The sequence below is a fragment of the Camellia sinensis genome, chromosome 8 (genome assembly GCF_055761805.1).
Source record: "Camellia sinensis isolate YWXY chromosome 8, ASM5576180v1, whole genome shotgun sequence".
In the NCBI taxonomy this organism is placed as follows: Eukaryota; Viridiplantae; Streptophyta; class Magnoliopsida; order Ericales; family Theaceae; genus Camellia; species Camellia sinensis.
The window spans coordinates 99,381,832-99,399,040 of NC_138968.1; the positions used below are offsets into that span (position 1 = coordinate 99,381,832).

The 17,209-nt window shown below is 36.1% G+C and overlaps 1 protein-coding gene across 1 annotated transcript; it reads left to right on the top strand.

Moving 5' to 3' along the window:
- The first annotated feature begins 16,528 nt into the window (after window positions 1-16,528).
- Window positions 16,529-16,993, top strand: LOC145797914 (putative B3 domain-containing protein At1g78640). Its single transcript, XM_082885355.1, has one exon. The coding sequence runs from the start codon at window positions 16,529-16,531 to the stop codon at window positions 16,991-16,993; it is 465 nt and encodes a 154-aa protein (XP_082741481.1).
- Window positions 16,994-17,209: the final 216 nt, after the last annotated feature.

Sequence of the window (17,209 nt, forward strand, 5' to 3'; positions counted from 1 at the left end):
CGATATTACTTTAACTTAAGCAACCCACGTAATGTTTTCAACTACACCTAACTGTTCAATTCTCAACTCCAAAATGATGAATTTGAATTCCCCTCAATTTTCATCCTATTTCCCTTTTCTTTGCTCTAACTTTCCCTTCTACCTCTCATGAAGAAGGATTCTCTCTAACTCTCCTCGTCCTTCTCCATCGTTGTCTGTTTTGTTCTAGGAACTAACTTGTTTTGGCAACTAATTGTTTCATTTTCTTAAGTGACCAAGTTTAACCCAAACTAATCTTGATTGGCCTAAAAAAAAAAAAAAATAATTTATTGATTAATTGTGGCTTAACGATGTTAGTTTAACAAAAGCAACTCATTGAATGTTATCTAAATCACCTAAGTGTTCAATTCTCAAGTCGAAAAGGATGAATTTCAATTCCCTTTAATTTTCATCCCGTTTCGTTTCCTTTTCTCTAACTTTCTCTTCTAGTTCTGAAGTAGAAAGTTTCTCTCTAAGTCTCTCCGTCCATCTCCAACCACCTCTCTTTCGTTCTAGGAACTAATTAGTTTAGGCAACTAATCGTTTCACTGGCTTAAGTGGCCAAGTTTAACTCAAGCTAATCTAGCTTATCCTCCAAGAAAGTGATTTTACAGAGTAATTGTGGCTTAACTATATTAGTTTAACTTAAGCACCTCATTTACGGTTTTCTAAATCACCTTAGTGTTCAACTCTCAAGTACAAAAGGATGATTTAGAATTCCCGTTAATTTTCATCCAATTTACAATTCTTTTCTCAAACTTTCTTTTCTAGCTCTCATGAAGAAAGTTTTTCTCTCTAACACTCTCCGTACTTCTACATCCCTCTCTCTTTTGCTCTGGGATCAAACTAGCTTAAGCAACTAATTATTTCATTTGCTTAAGTGACCAAGTTTAACCCATACTAATCATGATTGGCCTCCAAAAAAATAATAATAAGTTACTGAGTAATTGTGGCTTAATGATATTAGTTTAACAGAAACAACTCATTTAATGTTATCTAAATCACCTAAGTGTTCAATTCTCAAGTCCAAAATGACGAATTTCAATTCCCTTTAATTTTCAACCCGTTTCCTTCCCTTTTCTCTAACTTTCTCTTCTAGCTCCCAAGGAGAAAGTTTCTCTCTAACTCTCTTCGTCCATCTCCAACCACCTCTTTTTCGTTCTAGGAACTAATTAGTTTAGGCAACTAATCGTTTCACTGGCTTAAGTGGCCAAGTTTAACTCAAACTAATCTAGCTTAGCCTCCAAGAAAGAGATTTTACTGAGTAATGGCTTAACTATATTAGTTTAACTTAAGCACCCCATTTACGGTTTTCTAAATCACCCTAGTGTTCAACTTTCAAGTAGAAAATGATGATTTAGAATTCCCATTAATTTTCATCCAATTTACCATTCTTTTCTCAAACTTTCTCTTCTAGCTCTCATGAAGAAAGTTTTTCTCTCTAACACTCTCCGTACTTCTGCATCCCTCTCGCTTTTGCTCTAGGAACTAACTAGCTTAGGTAACTAACAGTTTCATTTGGTTAAGTGAACAAGTTTAACACAAACTAATCGCGCTTGGCCTCCAAGAAAGAGAATTTACTGAGAAATTGTAGCTTAACGTTATTAGTTTAACTTAGGCACCTTGTTCCAGGTTCTGTAAATCATCTAATTATAACTTAACGATATTACTTTAACTTATGCAGCCCACGTAATGTTTTCTACATCACCTAACTGTTCAATTCTCAACTCCAAAATGATGAATTGGAATTCCCCTCAATTTTCATCCTATTTCCCTTTTCTTTTCTCGAACTTTCCCTCCTAACTCTCAAGAAGAAGGATTCTCTATAACTCTCCCCATCCTTCCCCATCGTTCCCTATTTTGTTCTAGGAACTAATTAGTTTAGGCAACTAATTGTTTCGTTGGCTTAAGTGACCAAGTTTAACCCAAACTAATCTTGATTGGCCTCCAAAAAAAATAATAATAATTTATTGAGTAATTGTGGCTTAATGATGTTAGTTTAACAAAAGCAACTCATTTAATGTTATCTAAATCACCTAAGTGTTCAATTCTCAAGTCCAAAATGATGAATTTCAATTCCCTTTAATTTTCATCATGTTTCCTTCCCTTTTCTCTAACTTTCTTTTCTAGCTCCCAAGGAGAAAGTTTCTCCCTAACTTTCTCCGTCCATCTCCAACCACCTCTCTTTCGTTCTAGGAACTAACTAGTTTAGGCAACTAATCGTTTCACTAGCTTAAGTAGCCAAGTTTCACTCAAGTTAATCTAGCTTAGCCTCCAAGAAAGAGATTTTACAGAGTAATTGTGGCTTAACTATATTAGTTTAACTGAAGCACCTCATTTACAGTTTTCTAAATCACCTTAGTGTTCAACTCTCAAGTCGAAAAGGATGATTTCGAATTCCCGTTAATTTTCATCCAATTTACAATTCTTTTCTCAAACTTTCTTTTCTAGCTCTCATGAAGAAAGTTTTTCTCTCTAACACTCTCCGTACTTCTACATCCCTCTCTCTTTTGCTCTAGGAACTAACTAGCTTAGGCAACTAACAGTTTCATTAGCTTAATTGAACAAGTTTAACACAAACTAACCGTGCTTGGCCTCCAAGAAAGAGAATTTACTGAGAAATTGTAGCTTAACGTTATTAGTTTAACTTAGGCACCTTGTTTGAGGTTCTGTAAATCACCTAATTGTAACTTAACGATATTACTTTAACTTAAGCAGCCCACGTAATGTTTTCTACATCACCTAACTGTTCAATTCTCAACTCCAAAATGATGAATTTGAATTCCCCTCAATTTTCATCCTATTTCCCTTTTCTTTGCTCTAATTTTCCCTCCTAGCTCTCAAGAAGAAGGATTCTCTCTAACTCTCCCCGTCCTTCTCCATCGTTCTCTATTTTGTTCTAGGAACTAATTAGTTTAGCCAACTAATTGTTTCATTTTCTTATGTGGCCAAGTTTAACCTAAACTAATCTTGATTGGCCTCCAAAAAAAAAATACTAATTTATTGAGTAATTTGGCTTAACGATGTTAGTTTAACAAAAGCAACTCATTTAATGTTATCTAAATCACTTAAGTGTTCAATTCTCAAGTCCAAAAGGATGAATTTCAATTCCCTTTAATTTTCATCCCATTTCCTTTCCTTTTCTCTAACTTCCTCTTCTAGCTCCCAAGGAGAAAGTTTCTCTCTAACTCTCTCCGTCCATCTCCAACCACCTCTCTTTCGTTCTAGGAACTAATTAGTTTAGGCAACTAATCGTTTCACTGGCTTAAGTGGCCAAGTTTAACTCAAACTAATCTAATGTAGCCTCCAAGAAAGAGATTTTACTGAGTAATTGTGGCTTAACTATATTAATTTAACTTAAGCACCTCATTTACGGTTTTCTAAATCACCCTAGTGTTCAACTCTCAAGAAGAAAAGGATGATTTACAATTCTCGTTAATTTTCATCCAATTTATCATTCTTTCCTCAAACTTTCTCTTCTAGCTCTCATGAAGAAAGTTTTTCTCTCTAACACTCTCCGTACTTCTACATCCCTCTCTCTTTTGCTCTACGAACTAACTAGCTTAGGCAACTAACAGTTTCATTAGCTTAAGTGAACAAGTTTAACACAAACTAATCGGGCTTGGCCTCCAAGAAAGAGAATTTGCTGAGAAATTGTAGCTTAACGTTATTAGTTTAACTTAGGCACCTTGTTTGAGGTTCTGTAAATCACCTAATTGTAACTTAACGATATTACTTTAACTTAAGCCGCCCACGTAATGTTTTCTACATCACCTAACTGCTCAATTCTCAGCTCCAAAATGATGAATTTGAATTCCCCTCAATTTTCATCCTATTTCCCTTTTCTTTGCTCTAACTTTCCCTCCTAGCTCTCAAGAAGAAGGATTCTCTCTAACTCTCCCCGTCCTTCTCCATCATTCTCTGTTTTGTTCTAGGAACTAATTAGTTTTGGCAACTAATTGTTTCATTTGCTTAAGTGACCAAGTTTAACCCAAACTAATCTTGATTGGCCTCTAAAAAAAATAATAATAATTTATTGAGTAATTGTGGCTTAATGATGTTAGTTTAACAAAAGCAACTCATTTAATGTTATCTAAATCACCTAAGTGTTCAATTCTCAAGTCCAAAATGATGAATTTCAATTCCCTTTAATTTTCATCCCGTTTCCTTCCCTTTTCTCTAACTTTCTCTTCTAGCTCCCAAGGAGAAAGTTTCTCTCTAACTCTCTCCGTCCATCTCCAACCACCTCTCTTCCGTCCATCTCCAACATATACAAGATGTCAGTAGCCTATAGCATGCTTGGGATGGCAAAGCTGACGGTTGTTACCTTTTATATATATATATATATATATATATTTGGTGTGGGATCAATTTTGGTTGATTTGTTTGATTTGTGAGTTGGTAGTGGGCTGTGGGTCCCGAGGGGCTCTGTATCTCTTCGGCTAGCAGCTTTTGTTTTCTGCTAGCACGTGGGTGCTTGGAAGGATATTTCTTTTGGTCTTCAACAGGAGTTAGTTTGTATATATATTTTATATATATACACAACTCAGGGGGTTATTGGTTGGAAAGTATTGGTTTGAAGTGGGGCCCGACAAAATTTACTTCTTGGAATTTATTTTGTTGACCCACGGTTTTTTTTTTTTTTGGTTTCTTTGTATTTGCCCATATATTTTTTCAAATTTCCATCTATTATTCGGGAAGGTAGGGGTTATTTGGAAAATATATGGGCAATTTGCCTTATTTGTTTGCGTACCCTGCTGTTTTGGGTTGTGTTAAGTAGTTTTTTTTTTGGTATTTATTTTATCAGTAATAGTTTTCCCCTCCTTTGGGGGCAGCGTTTGATTCTTTGTATTACCTGGGGTATGCCCCTTGTAAATGTGTAAACTTTTGTCTTTAATTTATGACTTACCCACCCAAAAAAAAAATCGTTTCACTGGCTTAAGTGGCCAAGTTTAACTCAAACTAATCTAGCTTAGCCTCCAAGAAAGAGATTTTATTGAGTAATTGTGGCTTAACTATATTAGTTTAACTTAAGCACCTCATTTACGGTTTTCTAAATCACCCTAGTGTTCAACTCTCAAGTAGAAAAGGATGATTTAGAATTCCCGTTAATTTTCATCCAATTTACCATCCTTTTCTCAAACTTTCTCTTCTAGCTCTCATGAAGAAAGTTTTTCTCTCTAACACTCTCCGTACTTCTACATACCTCTCTCTTTTGCTCTAAGAACTAACTAGCTTAGGCAACTAACAGTTTCATTAGCTTAAGTGAACAAGTTTAACACAAACAAATCGCGCTTGGCCTCCAAGAAAGAGAATTTACTGAGAAATTGTAGCTTAACGTTATTAGTTTAACTTAGGCACCTTGTTTGAGGTTCTGTAAATCACCTAATTGTAACTTAACGATATTACTTTAACTTAAGCAGCCCACGTAATGTTTTCTACATCACCTAACTGTTCAATTCTCAACTCCAAAATGATGAATTTGAATTCCCCTTAATTTTCATCCTATTTCCTTTTTCTTTGCACTAACTTTCCCTCCTAGCTCTCAAGAAGAAGGATTCTCTCTAACTCTCCCCGTCTTCTCCATCGTTCTTTGTTTTGTTCTGGGAACTAATTAGTTTAGGCAACTAATTGTTTCATTTTCTTATGTGGTGTAGACACCCCATTTTTGACCGTCCTCAAGACTTGGACGTCACCGTTTGAACACTCGGTGATCATCCATGATCGTGTTCGTTTGGAGTTCCCGGAGGTCTCAGCTCGCGCGCCCTGCCTCAGGATCTCCGGACTTGACCGTTTAGTGTCTGGTTTTGCACCGAACACTCTTGTTTTGCCTTGGAAGGGCAGGGAATGCCTTATGAGGCATCCCCACACACCACCGGCAGTGGCTGGAGGCCACCGGATGGTCTTTTTCTACCATCGGCACTTTTGTTTGCCGGTCGGCATACTTTATTGCCAGTCGGCATAATTTGTTGCTGGTCGGCACTGTTTTTTGCCGAAATGGCATTTTTGGGCAGCCGACCACTGTTCATCCACTTTTTGGAGATATTTTGTGCCAACTGTGATAGCTGGCACCAACTCTTCCCCCCTCCATACACGTGTATGGAGGGATCTCCCTCTAAGCAAGCTTGTTGAATAAGCTTTGCAAGAGGGAGTCTTATAAGAGGAGGGCCTTCCTCTTTGATCTAGGTTAGACTCTTGCAACCAAAAACCAGACCTTAGAGATATAGATACATATTATCTCTATACCTCCCTCTCTCTCCTCCTTTGTGTGTGTTTCTTAGCTCAAAAGGTGGTTTTTACCTTACTTTTGCACCATTACACACACCATCACACCTTACTCCGAGATTGAGGGACTTGGGGGGTTGTTTCTTGAGTTTTTGGACTGGTTTTGATCAAAAGAAGGAGGCTAGACCATTTGTTCTTCAAAGGTTCTTCAAGGGTGAGCATCTTGATTTATATTCCCCAAACTTGCAATAGTTTTTTACATATCTTGCTTGCTGTTTTAGCTCTTGTGTATAACATAAAAAGGGCTTGTATTTTCCTGCTTTAGCAATTTCATTAAGGTCATTTTGTGGTTTGAGTGTAAACTCACCCTTCTAGGCCTTGTTTGGTCCATTTTGGTGCCTCTTTCATAAGGTTTTGTTCACTTCAGTGTTTTGGTCCTTTGACCATTGAAAATCAGTGTATTTTTAGTGTCAAAAAAGTTGGTTTGAAGTCTTGCATAGGGGAGGGACACCCCTCTCCCTTTATGGTTTTGTTTCCTTGAGTTGTGGCCCAAAAGGGTGACATGCATGCTTGCTTGTTTTTTTACTTCATTTCAGAATTTTTTGGGTGTGTTTAGGTCATGTGGGATCTCTATTTTTGGCTGGATTTGTACCTCCTTGTATGCTTGTAGTACTTGCTTTGTGTTGCTCCATTTTGCTTAGAAGTGCATCTCATGATTAGGCCATGATTCTTGTGTGTGTTGGCTTAGTTCCGTGAAGTTTTTTTAATGTTATTTTTTCATGCTAAAAATCTGTTGGTTATCCATTTGTTCATGCTTGACATGCTTGTTAGGGTTGCTTTGCATTTTGGCTTAAAAGCTTTAAGTATGTTGACCTCTAGCATGCATGGTTGTGATTACCCTCATGATTTAACACCATCTAGGACCACATTTTTAGTCCAAGAATCATGTTTGTATGTGTGCATGCATGACCTCTTTTATGCCTTAAGGGTGTACCCTCTTGTGCCTAGGAATGAGCCTTAGTGCATATGCTTCTTGGAAGTCATCTTGGCTGCTATGTTAGGAGTTTTTGGAGTCCCATTTTGCATGTAAAAATTCTGTTTTTACTTGTTTTAATCATGCCATGAGAGGTCATGTTGGTGGGAGTAAGTTGTCTCCTTTTTGTGCCTAAACCTTGGGATCATAAGTTTGCTTGTTGGCATGAGTTGTTGTCCATCATTTTGAGCACTCTTGGTGCTGTTTTGAGGTGAATAAGGGTCCGCACCTTTATCACTTTGAGGCCCCTTTGCATGCTTATCTCATGTTGGTTGCATGATTGTCCCATTAATGTGCTATTCCATGCTAACTTTATGGCAAATTGGTTCATGTTCGTATCTCAATTACATCTTGTATGTTAACATTACATACTTGTCATGTTTTGTTGTATGATATTTGGCATATCTTGCATAATTAGCATCATGTTGTATTTTGAGCCTTGTGAGCATAACATGCATTGCATCATTTGGCTTGGGTTGTCAAGCCAAATATGAGGGTCAAGGGACATTCATACTCCAAGTGATGCAATGTACCTTGATTCTCGGTCACCGGGGCCTTTGACTTCGACATGAAAAGGCTTCGGATCTCATTTTGTTTGTTGCATGCATCCTTACATTAAGTGGCGAATTTGATCCCTTGGGTCATCATGCTCCATTGATGGCTCAAAGATCGAGGGTCGTGCTTCTTTGAGTTCGAAACATGATAAGAAGCACAACCATGCCCACATGTACCTGAGAGGCCCATGCCATGCACTGTCTGTTCTCTGCTTGCTGTCAAATTGTCTTCTGCAGGAAGTTTCTGCCGACCGGCAGAATTTAGTGCCGACCGGCAATATCTGGAGTGCCGAGGAATCCAACAAGTGCCGATGGGAATTGTGAAGTGCCGGTGGGAATTCTGTCCGACCGGTGGTGCTCTGCAGGATGCAAGGAACATGCTCCAGTACTTTGGCAATTTTCAGAAAGACAAGGCAGTACAAACAGAAGCGGCAGAAGTACAGTACGGGTTTTCCGGGCGAGACGGATTCGAGCATGCATCATTCGCGCATCCCGAGGCGGAGGCTGCGGCCACCCTCTTCTTTCCTTTGCCATCTTTTCTTTTAAATTAAATTAGAAATCTTGTAATAATTTTATTTGTTTATTATTTTGGGGACTGTAATATTTATTCGAGCCCTCCGAGTGAGGGAAAATATGTAATAAGTGTGGGTGAGTGTGTGTATGTCTTCCAATCCCCATTTCTTTCTTCCCTTTTATTTACCTGCTTATGATGGTAGATTAGGGCATATTTAAATTTAGCATACCTTATGCTATGCATGCGTGCATTCATGCATTTGTATTGCATACATTAGGCTCGGTACATCACGCTAACTGCATTTGTATTTCAAATTCTAAACTGAATATGTGATAATTGTGCATTTTCACATACCATGTTTAGGGTTAGCCGAGCCTGCCTAGATCGCATTTTGCATGTGATGCATTAGCCACTTTTAACATGAACTAGGACATGCATGTTTGCTAACTAGTTTACTGTTTTGGCACGGAGTACAATGTAAGTATTTTTGCTTTAGCATCCAGCATGTGTGTGAATGTTGCCATAATAGTATGCTTGCCATGCGGCTAAGTGTTTACATGAGATAAACTGCTTGAATGCCTGTGGGTGGAGGTCAAATTGCTTAAATTGGGATAATGCGTTAAAACTGTGAATTTTAAGCCCACTAGATAGTGGCAAAACCATCTTTTCCAAAGGCCCACTTGAGGGTGGCAAAATCTGCATTGGAGCCTACTTGCGAGTAGCAAACCATTTTTCAAAACGAACATAAAATGTTTTATTTCCAATTTGGGCGATTTGGTCTATACTTGTTTGCCGCACGCATAACATAGTAATTCTAGGCTAATAATTGGAATAAGAACATATAACGTTTTCAAAACCAGGATATCATGGTTAGTAGAGGCCGGTCTTCGGACCGGGCGAAAGGGGGTGCTCATAGCTGACCTTCCCCGATCGTACCCAAGCTCCCGAGCCGAGACAACTCCGGTGATGACGGACATGTGGCCTTCGGCACCGAGTCAGGGTTTCCTAAATTCTCCCATAAAAAATATTTAGGTGGCGACTCTGTATCTGGCAAAGCAGTCCATGTTTGGCACTACTTTTTCAAAAATCTGTTTCTCAAAACAATTTGCCAGATTTGGACTCTTTGGTTCAGATTAAGAACCGTGACACAAATCGAGTCCGAACTGTAGCGTGAGGCCCACGCGGGCGCGCCTACATGTGGCCAAGTTTAACCTAAACTAATCTTGATTGGCCTCCAAAAAAAAAAATACTAATTTATTGAGTAATTTGGCTTAACGATGCTAGTTTAAAAAAAGCAACTCATTTAATGTTATCTAAATCACCTAAGTGTTCAATTCTTAATTCCAAAAGGATGAATTTCAATTCCCTTTAATTTTCATCCCGTTTCCTTTCCTTTTTTCTAACTTTCTCTTCTAGCTCCCAAGCAGAAAGTTTCTCTCTAACTCTCTCCGTCCATCTCCAACCAGCTCTCTTTCGTTCTAGGAACTAATTAGTTTAGGCAACTAATCATTTCACTGGCTTAAGTGGCCAAGTTTAACTCAAACTAATCTAGCTTAGCCTCCAAGAAAGAGATTTTACTGAGTAATTGTGGCTTAACTATATTAGTTTAACTTAGCACCTCATTTACGGTTTTCTAAAACACCCTAGTGTTCAACTCTCATGTAGAAAAGGGTGATTTAGAATTTTCGTTAATTTTCATCCAATTTACCATTATTTTCTCAAACTTTCTCTTCAAGCTCTCATGAAGAAAGTTTTTCTCTCTAACACTCTCCGTACTTCTGCATCCCTCTCACTTTTGCTCTAGGAACTAACTAGCTTAGGCAACTAACAGTTTCATTAGCTTAACTGAACAAGTTTAACTCAAACTAATCACGCTTGGCCTTCAAGAAAAAGAATTTACTGAGAAATTGTAACTTAACGTTATTAGTTTAACTTAAGCACCTTGTTTGCGGTTCTGTAAATCACCTAAATGTAACTTAATGATATTACTTTAACTTAAGCCGCCCACGTAATGTTTTCTACATCACCTAACTGTTCAATTCTCTACTCCAAAATGATGAATTCGAATTCCCCTCAATTTTAATCCTATTTCCTATTTCTTTGCTCTAACTTTCCCTCCTAGCTCTCAGGAAGAAGGATTCTCGCTAACTCTCCCATCCTTCTCCATCGTTCTTTGTTTTGTTCTAGGAACTAATTGGTTTAGCCAACTAATTGTTTCATTTGCTTAAGTGACCAAGTTTAGCCCAAACTAATCTTGATTGGCCTCCAAAAAAACAAATAATAATTTATTGAGTAATTGTGGCTTAACGATGTTCGTTTAACAAAAGCAACACATTTAATGTTATCTAAATCAACTCAGTGTTCAATTCTCAAGTCCAAAAGGAAGAATTTCAATTCCCTTTAATTTTCATCCTGTTTCCTTTCCTTTTCTCTAACTTTCTCTAACTTTCTCTTCTAGCTCCCAAGGAGAAAGTTTCTCTCTAACTCTCGCCGTGCATCTCCAACCACCTCTCTTTCATTCTAGGAACTAATTAGTTTAGGCAACTAATCGTTTCACGGGCTTAAGTGGCCAAGTTTAACTCAAACTAATCTAGCTTAGCCTCCAAGAAAGAGATTTTACTGAGTAATTGTGGCTTAACTATATTAGTTTAACTAAAGCACCTCATTTACGGTTTTCTAAATCACCCTAGTGTTCAATACTCAAGTAGAAAAGGATGATTTAGAATTCCCATTAATTTTCATCCAATTTACCATTCTTTTCTCAAACTTTCTTTTCTAGCTCTCATGAAGAAAGTTTTTCTCTCTAACACTCTCCGTACTTCTGCATCCCTTTCTCTTTTGCTCTAGGAACTAACTAGCTTAGGCAACTAACAGTTTTATTATCTTAAGTGAACAAGTTTAACTCAAACTAATCACGCTTGGCCTCCGAGTAAGAGAATTTACTGAGAAATTGTAGCTTAACGTTATTAGTTTAACTTAGGCACCTTGTTTGAGGTTCTGTAAATCACCTAATTGTATCTTAACGATATTACTTTAACCTAAGCAGCCCACGTAATGTTTCCTACATCACCTAACTGTTCAATTCTCAACTCCAAAACGATGAATTTGAATTCCCCTCAATTTTCATCATATTTCCCTTTTCTTTGCTCTAACTTTCCCTTCTGGCTCTCAGGAAGAAGGATTCTCTCTAACTCCCCCCGTCCTTCTCCATCGTTCCCTGTTTTATTCTTGGAACTAATTAGTTTAGGCAACTAATTGTTTCATTTGCTTAAGTGACCAAGTTTAACCCAAACTAATCTTGATTGGCCTCCAAAAAAAAAAAAATTTATTGAGTAATTGTGGCTTAACAATGTTAGTTTAACAAAACTACTCATTTAATGTTATCTAAATCACCTAAGTGTTCAATTCTAAAGTCCAAAAGGATGAATTTCAGTTTCCTTTAATTTTCATCCCGTTTCCTTTCCTTTTCTCTAACTTTCTCTTCTAGCTCCCAAGTAGAAAGTTTCTCTCTAACTCTCTCCGTCCATCTCCAACCACCTCTCTTTCGTTCTAGGAACTAATTAGTTTAGGCAACTAATCATTTCACTGGCTTAAGTGGCCAAGTTTAACTCAAACTAATCTAGCTTAACCTCCAAGAAAGAGATTTTACTGAGTAATTGTAGCTTAACTATATTAGTTTAACTTAAGCACCTCATTTACGATTTTCTAAATCACCCTAGTGTTCAACTCTCAAGTAGAAAATGATGAATTAGAATTCCAGTTAATTTTCATCCAATTTACCATTCTTTTCTCAAACTTTCTCTTCTAGCTCTCATGACGAAAGTTTTTCTTTCTAACACTCTCCGTACTTCTACATCCCTCTCTCTTTTGCTCTAGGAACTAACTAGCTTAGGCAACTAACAGTTTCGTTAGCTTAAGTGAACAAGTTTAACTCAAACTAATCACGCTTAATTAAATATTTTAAGAATTTAATAGATTTAATTGATAGTTCAAGGGGTAAGTAAGCTTTGATTTATATATTTTAAGGGCATACTAGCCTCAATTAATAGTTTAGAATTAGATAGATGGTTTGACAATAATTGGGGGATAGAAAGTAAAATTAACCCTTTATTACATAGTTGATTTCAATTTAACTAATTGACAAAAATAAATGAATAATAATTCTATAACTGTCACATATCTGTTCTGTTTGGTACGATTTTTTTTTAAACTAAAAACTGATAATGGAAGTAAAAACTAAAAGTACTCATTCCCTGGCTTTCAAATAATTAGTTTTTTTTTTTTGTTTTTTTTTCTTAGTTTAGTTAAACTATTTCTATCTAATATTTTATAAGTAAAAGTTGTACCAAATAATCTGATATAGACTCTCATATTAAAATAAATTATAATCACTTTCTAGAAATAGTAACAAATAGCCATCACATGTGTGGATGATGACGCGAGATTTCAGTCACGAACTCTTACTGAGACTCGATCTATTTGTATATGAAAATGAAACCCATCTGAATCATGGAGTAGAGCATTTAATCATAGCCTAAAACATTTTCAACACAAAAAAGTTGAATTCAATTTCGAGGTTGCCAAGTGAACTGTAACTTCACTTGGCAAACAGAAATCATGATAATCTCAAGAGGTTAACCGAATAGTAAAAATGATCTGATTGTTAGTTTTAAGATTTTAAAATTAGTTGAGATTTGCATAACTCGATTCAAACACCTGTTATAATAATAAAAAAATAAAGATCATTTTGTATGCACCCCCTGACATTGAGGCATAGAGGGAAAGAGACTGTGATGGCAACAATGAAAGCCGTAATTCCACAGACTACTTTAGCTTGCTCGAGTACGCAGCCTGGGTTTGGGTGCTTTGCAGCGATGTATTTGGAACCAAAGATAAAAACAGATGGAAATACCATTACGATAGGGGTGTAATTTTGGCTCAGTCTGGCTGGGCCTGGCTCATATCGGGCCTTGCAGGCTTCTGCCAAAAATCGGGTCGGGTCGGACCCACGAGCCAAAAAACTAGGCCCAGGCCCAAGCCTAGACCCAGGGGTATTCGGGCTTTGGGCGAGCCAATGGGCTCGGGCCTGGGCTCGGGCTTTGGGCGGACTTGTGCGGGCCTAAAATTTTTTTTTTTATTTTTTCAACCAAAAAATTATTATTTTTCATTAAAAATAACACTGGGCCTCGGGTGGGTCGAGCTTTTGGGCGGACCTTGAGCGGGTTGATTGGTCAGGCCACGAGCCGGGTCAAGCGGGTCGGGCTGGGCTTCAAAACGATGGCCTTGGCCCAAGGCCTCGGGTTGCGCTTGGGCCCGGGTCTAAACGGGCCTTAACGGAGGAGCCCACATCGGGCGACGGGCGGGCTTCAGGCCGCCCGTGGGCCACGGGCCAAAATTACACCCCTACATTACGAGACATAGAAAGTGGAAGGTTATAGAGTAGTATTGTGTAGAGTCTGTTTGCTATTATAACTATGGGTATATTACAAATATATCTTCTGAGTTTTGTTTAAAATGCAAATTGATTCTGGAGTTTTGAAAATTACATTTTATCACCTGAAGTTTCTAATTTTATAACAAATCGTTCATTTTATTAATAAATTATCAAGCCAATTAATAATTTTTAATGATATTAAAAATATGTTTCAATTAATAATTTAGGTAATTTTATTATTGTATAAAAGAAAAATTATGAATTTTATCTTTTTAGTTAATTCTGTTAAATAAAAAATTCCGACAATGGGGTATTCGTATTTTTCCAAATCATAGGGAGCAATTTGCACTTTAAACAAACTTCAGGGAGTGTATTTGTAATTTACCCTATAACTATTAACAGGTATTATCATATTTTAGTTACTCTAACGGGGTTAGCTATTACAATAGCTATTTTAACAAAATTCTTTAAAATTAGCTATATTTGAAAAGCCTTTAAAGGTTCTTTAAATAATTTGTGTGTATAAATAAGTGAAATAATACATAAACAAATAAATAAATAAAAATTAGATAAAATAAAGAATTACCTTTTTCACAAAGGTTTATCTTAATTTCAAAGGAGGACTTCAAAAGAAAATAAAAGGCTCTGTTTGCTAAAACTTTTGAGTTTAATTCTACTCCTTAATTCTACTCATAAAAATTAATTCCACACTCACTTTTCAAATCATTTTTCAATATTATATGTCACATCACTCAATTCAAACTCTTGTTAAAACTTATAACCAACAAATTATAATTTCAAAACACACAAATTTAAAATACAATTTTATTATCAAATCATAATTCTAAAACTCTATCAAACGCAACCAAAAATAGACGGTTTTGTTTTGTAAAGGGATGGTGAGACAAAATATAACCTAAGGGAAAAAACAAAAAAATATTAAGGAGAGAGAAAGATACAGAAAGTGACAGGAGACAAAATGAGAGAGGAAGAAAGGTGATTATTAGAGAAATCTTGGAAGAGTCTTCAATTTCAAAGGACTAATTTTTTTTAAAAAAAAAAAAAGAAAAGAAAAGGTAATTCAGTTTATACCATGTCAGTCTCAAATTGTTTGTTCAATATAAAAAATGAGAATTTAAAAATAAAATATTTTTTATTAAAAAAAATTAATTTTTTTTAACAGATTAAAGTACTTAAAGAGATCTTTTAATTAGTAAAAAAAAAAATTTAAAATTCTCAATATAAGAACATATTATTTTTAGTTTTTTAGTTTTTTTTTTCCTATGGCGTAGACAAGTAGTTTGGGAGAGATGAAGTATTCATCTAAGAATAAACTATCAATAGATTTTAATAGTTAGATTTAATTTTTATTAAATCTTATTGAAAGTTAATCCTAATAAAATTGTTATTAAAAATAATTTTTTGTGACTTTTTTCCACTAGGCCCAGCCCTATCAATGATAGGGGGTTGGGTTCGGCCCAGGATGCACAACGGGCCATTTTTACAGTCTTATTTGTGAGCTTATTTGATAGATTTGGGTTGGGTTGGGTTGGGTTGGGTTGCCTAAAGTGGCCAAGGTTCAACAGTCCATGTTATGGTATTTTGTAGAGCTCACTCTAGGTTTATTTAGATAATTTGAATTATTCATTTTATAAGTCTTATCAACTAGATTATTTATATAAAAAAAAACTTGACAATTAAGTAATCAAATCATATTTATCTTTAAAAAAAATTTGAAAGTCTATAATCAAAATCACCCAAAATCCAATATCACATTTGTGGTCTAATTTTTTAAAAAGCAAATTATAAATACACCTCATAAAATTTACTTAAATTACTCAGTGCCAACTATGGTTATGAATATTGCGTCTCCCCCTTTAAAATTTCTAATTGCATAATAAATAACTCCTTTCATTAATTAATCATTAGGTTAATTAATAATTTTTTTTAATAATATCAGGTATTTTAAGCAAATCTAAGAAATATATTTGTAATTTATTATTTTTAAAATAAATGTAATTTAATTATGTGGTTAACGATATTTAGTTAATCATATCTCAATAGATGTTATAAAATAATCCATGCAAATTTTATTAGTGGACCCAAATTGAACCTCACTTAAAGACATAACAAGCACCTCAAATTTAAGTAAACAAGAAAAAAGAAGTTTATAATTTATGAACACGCGTAAGTTGTAACAAAAACTATATGTCCCAATATTACAAGGATACGATTTTAGGAAACCCTTTTGATCTCACTTTCCTATTATGAATCTGATTCCGCATATTTAGCATTATATAATACATGTATATAAACATAGCAACCCCCATACATAAACCCTATTCATATTTCTTTTTCATCTTTCTAAAACCTTCACTCTCTTCTACAAAATTCATGAATGGAAACAAACCCATCTCGTTCAAGCACTCATTCTCCGGTTTCTGAGCCAGTGGCTTCAACTTCAACCATGAATCCCTCAAACCCCATTACCATCAACAACAACAACAATCAAGTCCCACAAGAAGATCAAACAAACAAGGAACAAATTAGGGTTTTTCGGGTTTTCTGTTTGCATCAATAACGATAAATGTGATATGAAGAACCCGGATATTTATCGACTAACGATGTCTCCGATCATCAAGAAAAGGAAGATTTCTGAAAGAGAAGAGGGTTCCAATTCTTAAGCTTTCTTGCCGTCCAAGAAAACAACTGACAATTACTTGATGATCAAGCAAGAACTTGAAAGAAAGATGATTGAAGGCAGAATCAGAAGCTTCCGGTTCTACACTCCCAAGGACTGCAGAGAAGAGATGGATTTGGGGGTGTCGACGAAGCTCAATCTCTTTGAGGATCCATGGAAGATCAAGAAAACCCTAACATCAAGCGACATGAATGAACATCTTTGTCGGCTCTTGTTGCCTACGGAGGCAGTGCATAATCATATAACTGCGGAGTGGGGTGGAGAGATGATGGAGCAAGTTGAGGACATGGTCAATGAGAGGGTCGTGGTTTGGGATTACGACACTGGCTCTGAACATGAATTAGTGTTTAAAAGATGGCGGTCGAGTAAGAGCTTTGTGTTGGTGGATAACTGGGTGACTTGGTTCGTGAGGAGGAGGGAGTTGAGGGATGGAGATGAAATCGGGCTTTTTTGGGATGCTAGCAATTCATGGTTCGGTTTTCGTGTTCTTGCTCGGGGGGTTGCAGGTTTTTGAATTAGAGTTTTGGCTCGAAAGGTGTCAAGAAAAAGTTGGTGTTAATGAAAGAATGCGAATATCATAGGAAGTATGATCTAAAGACAGAGTTCTAATGTTTTGTTTTTTGTTTTTGTTTTTTATTTTTTTAAGGAGTGAAAGAAGGTATGCACAGAGCATGAACTTGAGCATTTTAGTTTTTGTTTTGTGTATTGGGATGGACCCTCTTTTATTTTC

Excerpts from the sequence above, each read along its gene's own strand:
- LOC145797914 (XM_082885355.1), top strand. The coding sequence starts at position 16,529 with ATGATTGAAGGCAGAATCAGAAGCTTCCGGTTCTACACTCCCAAGGAC.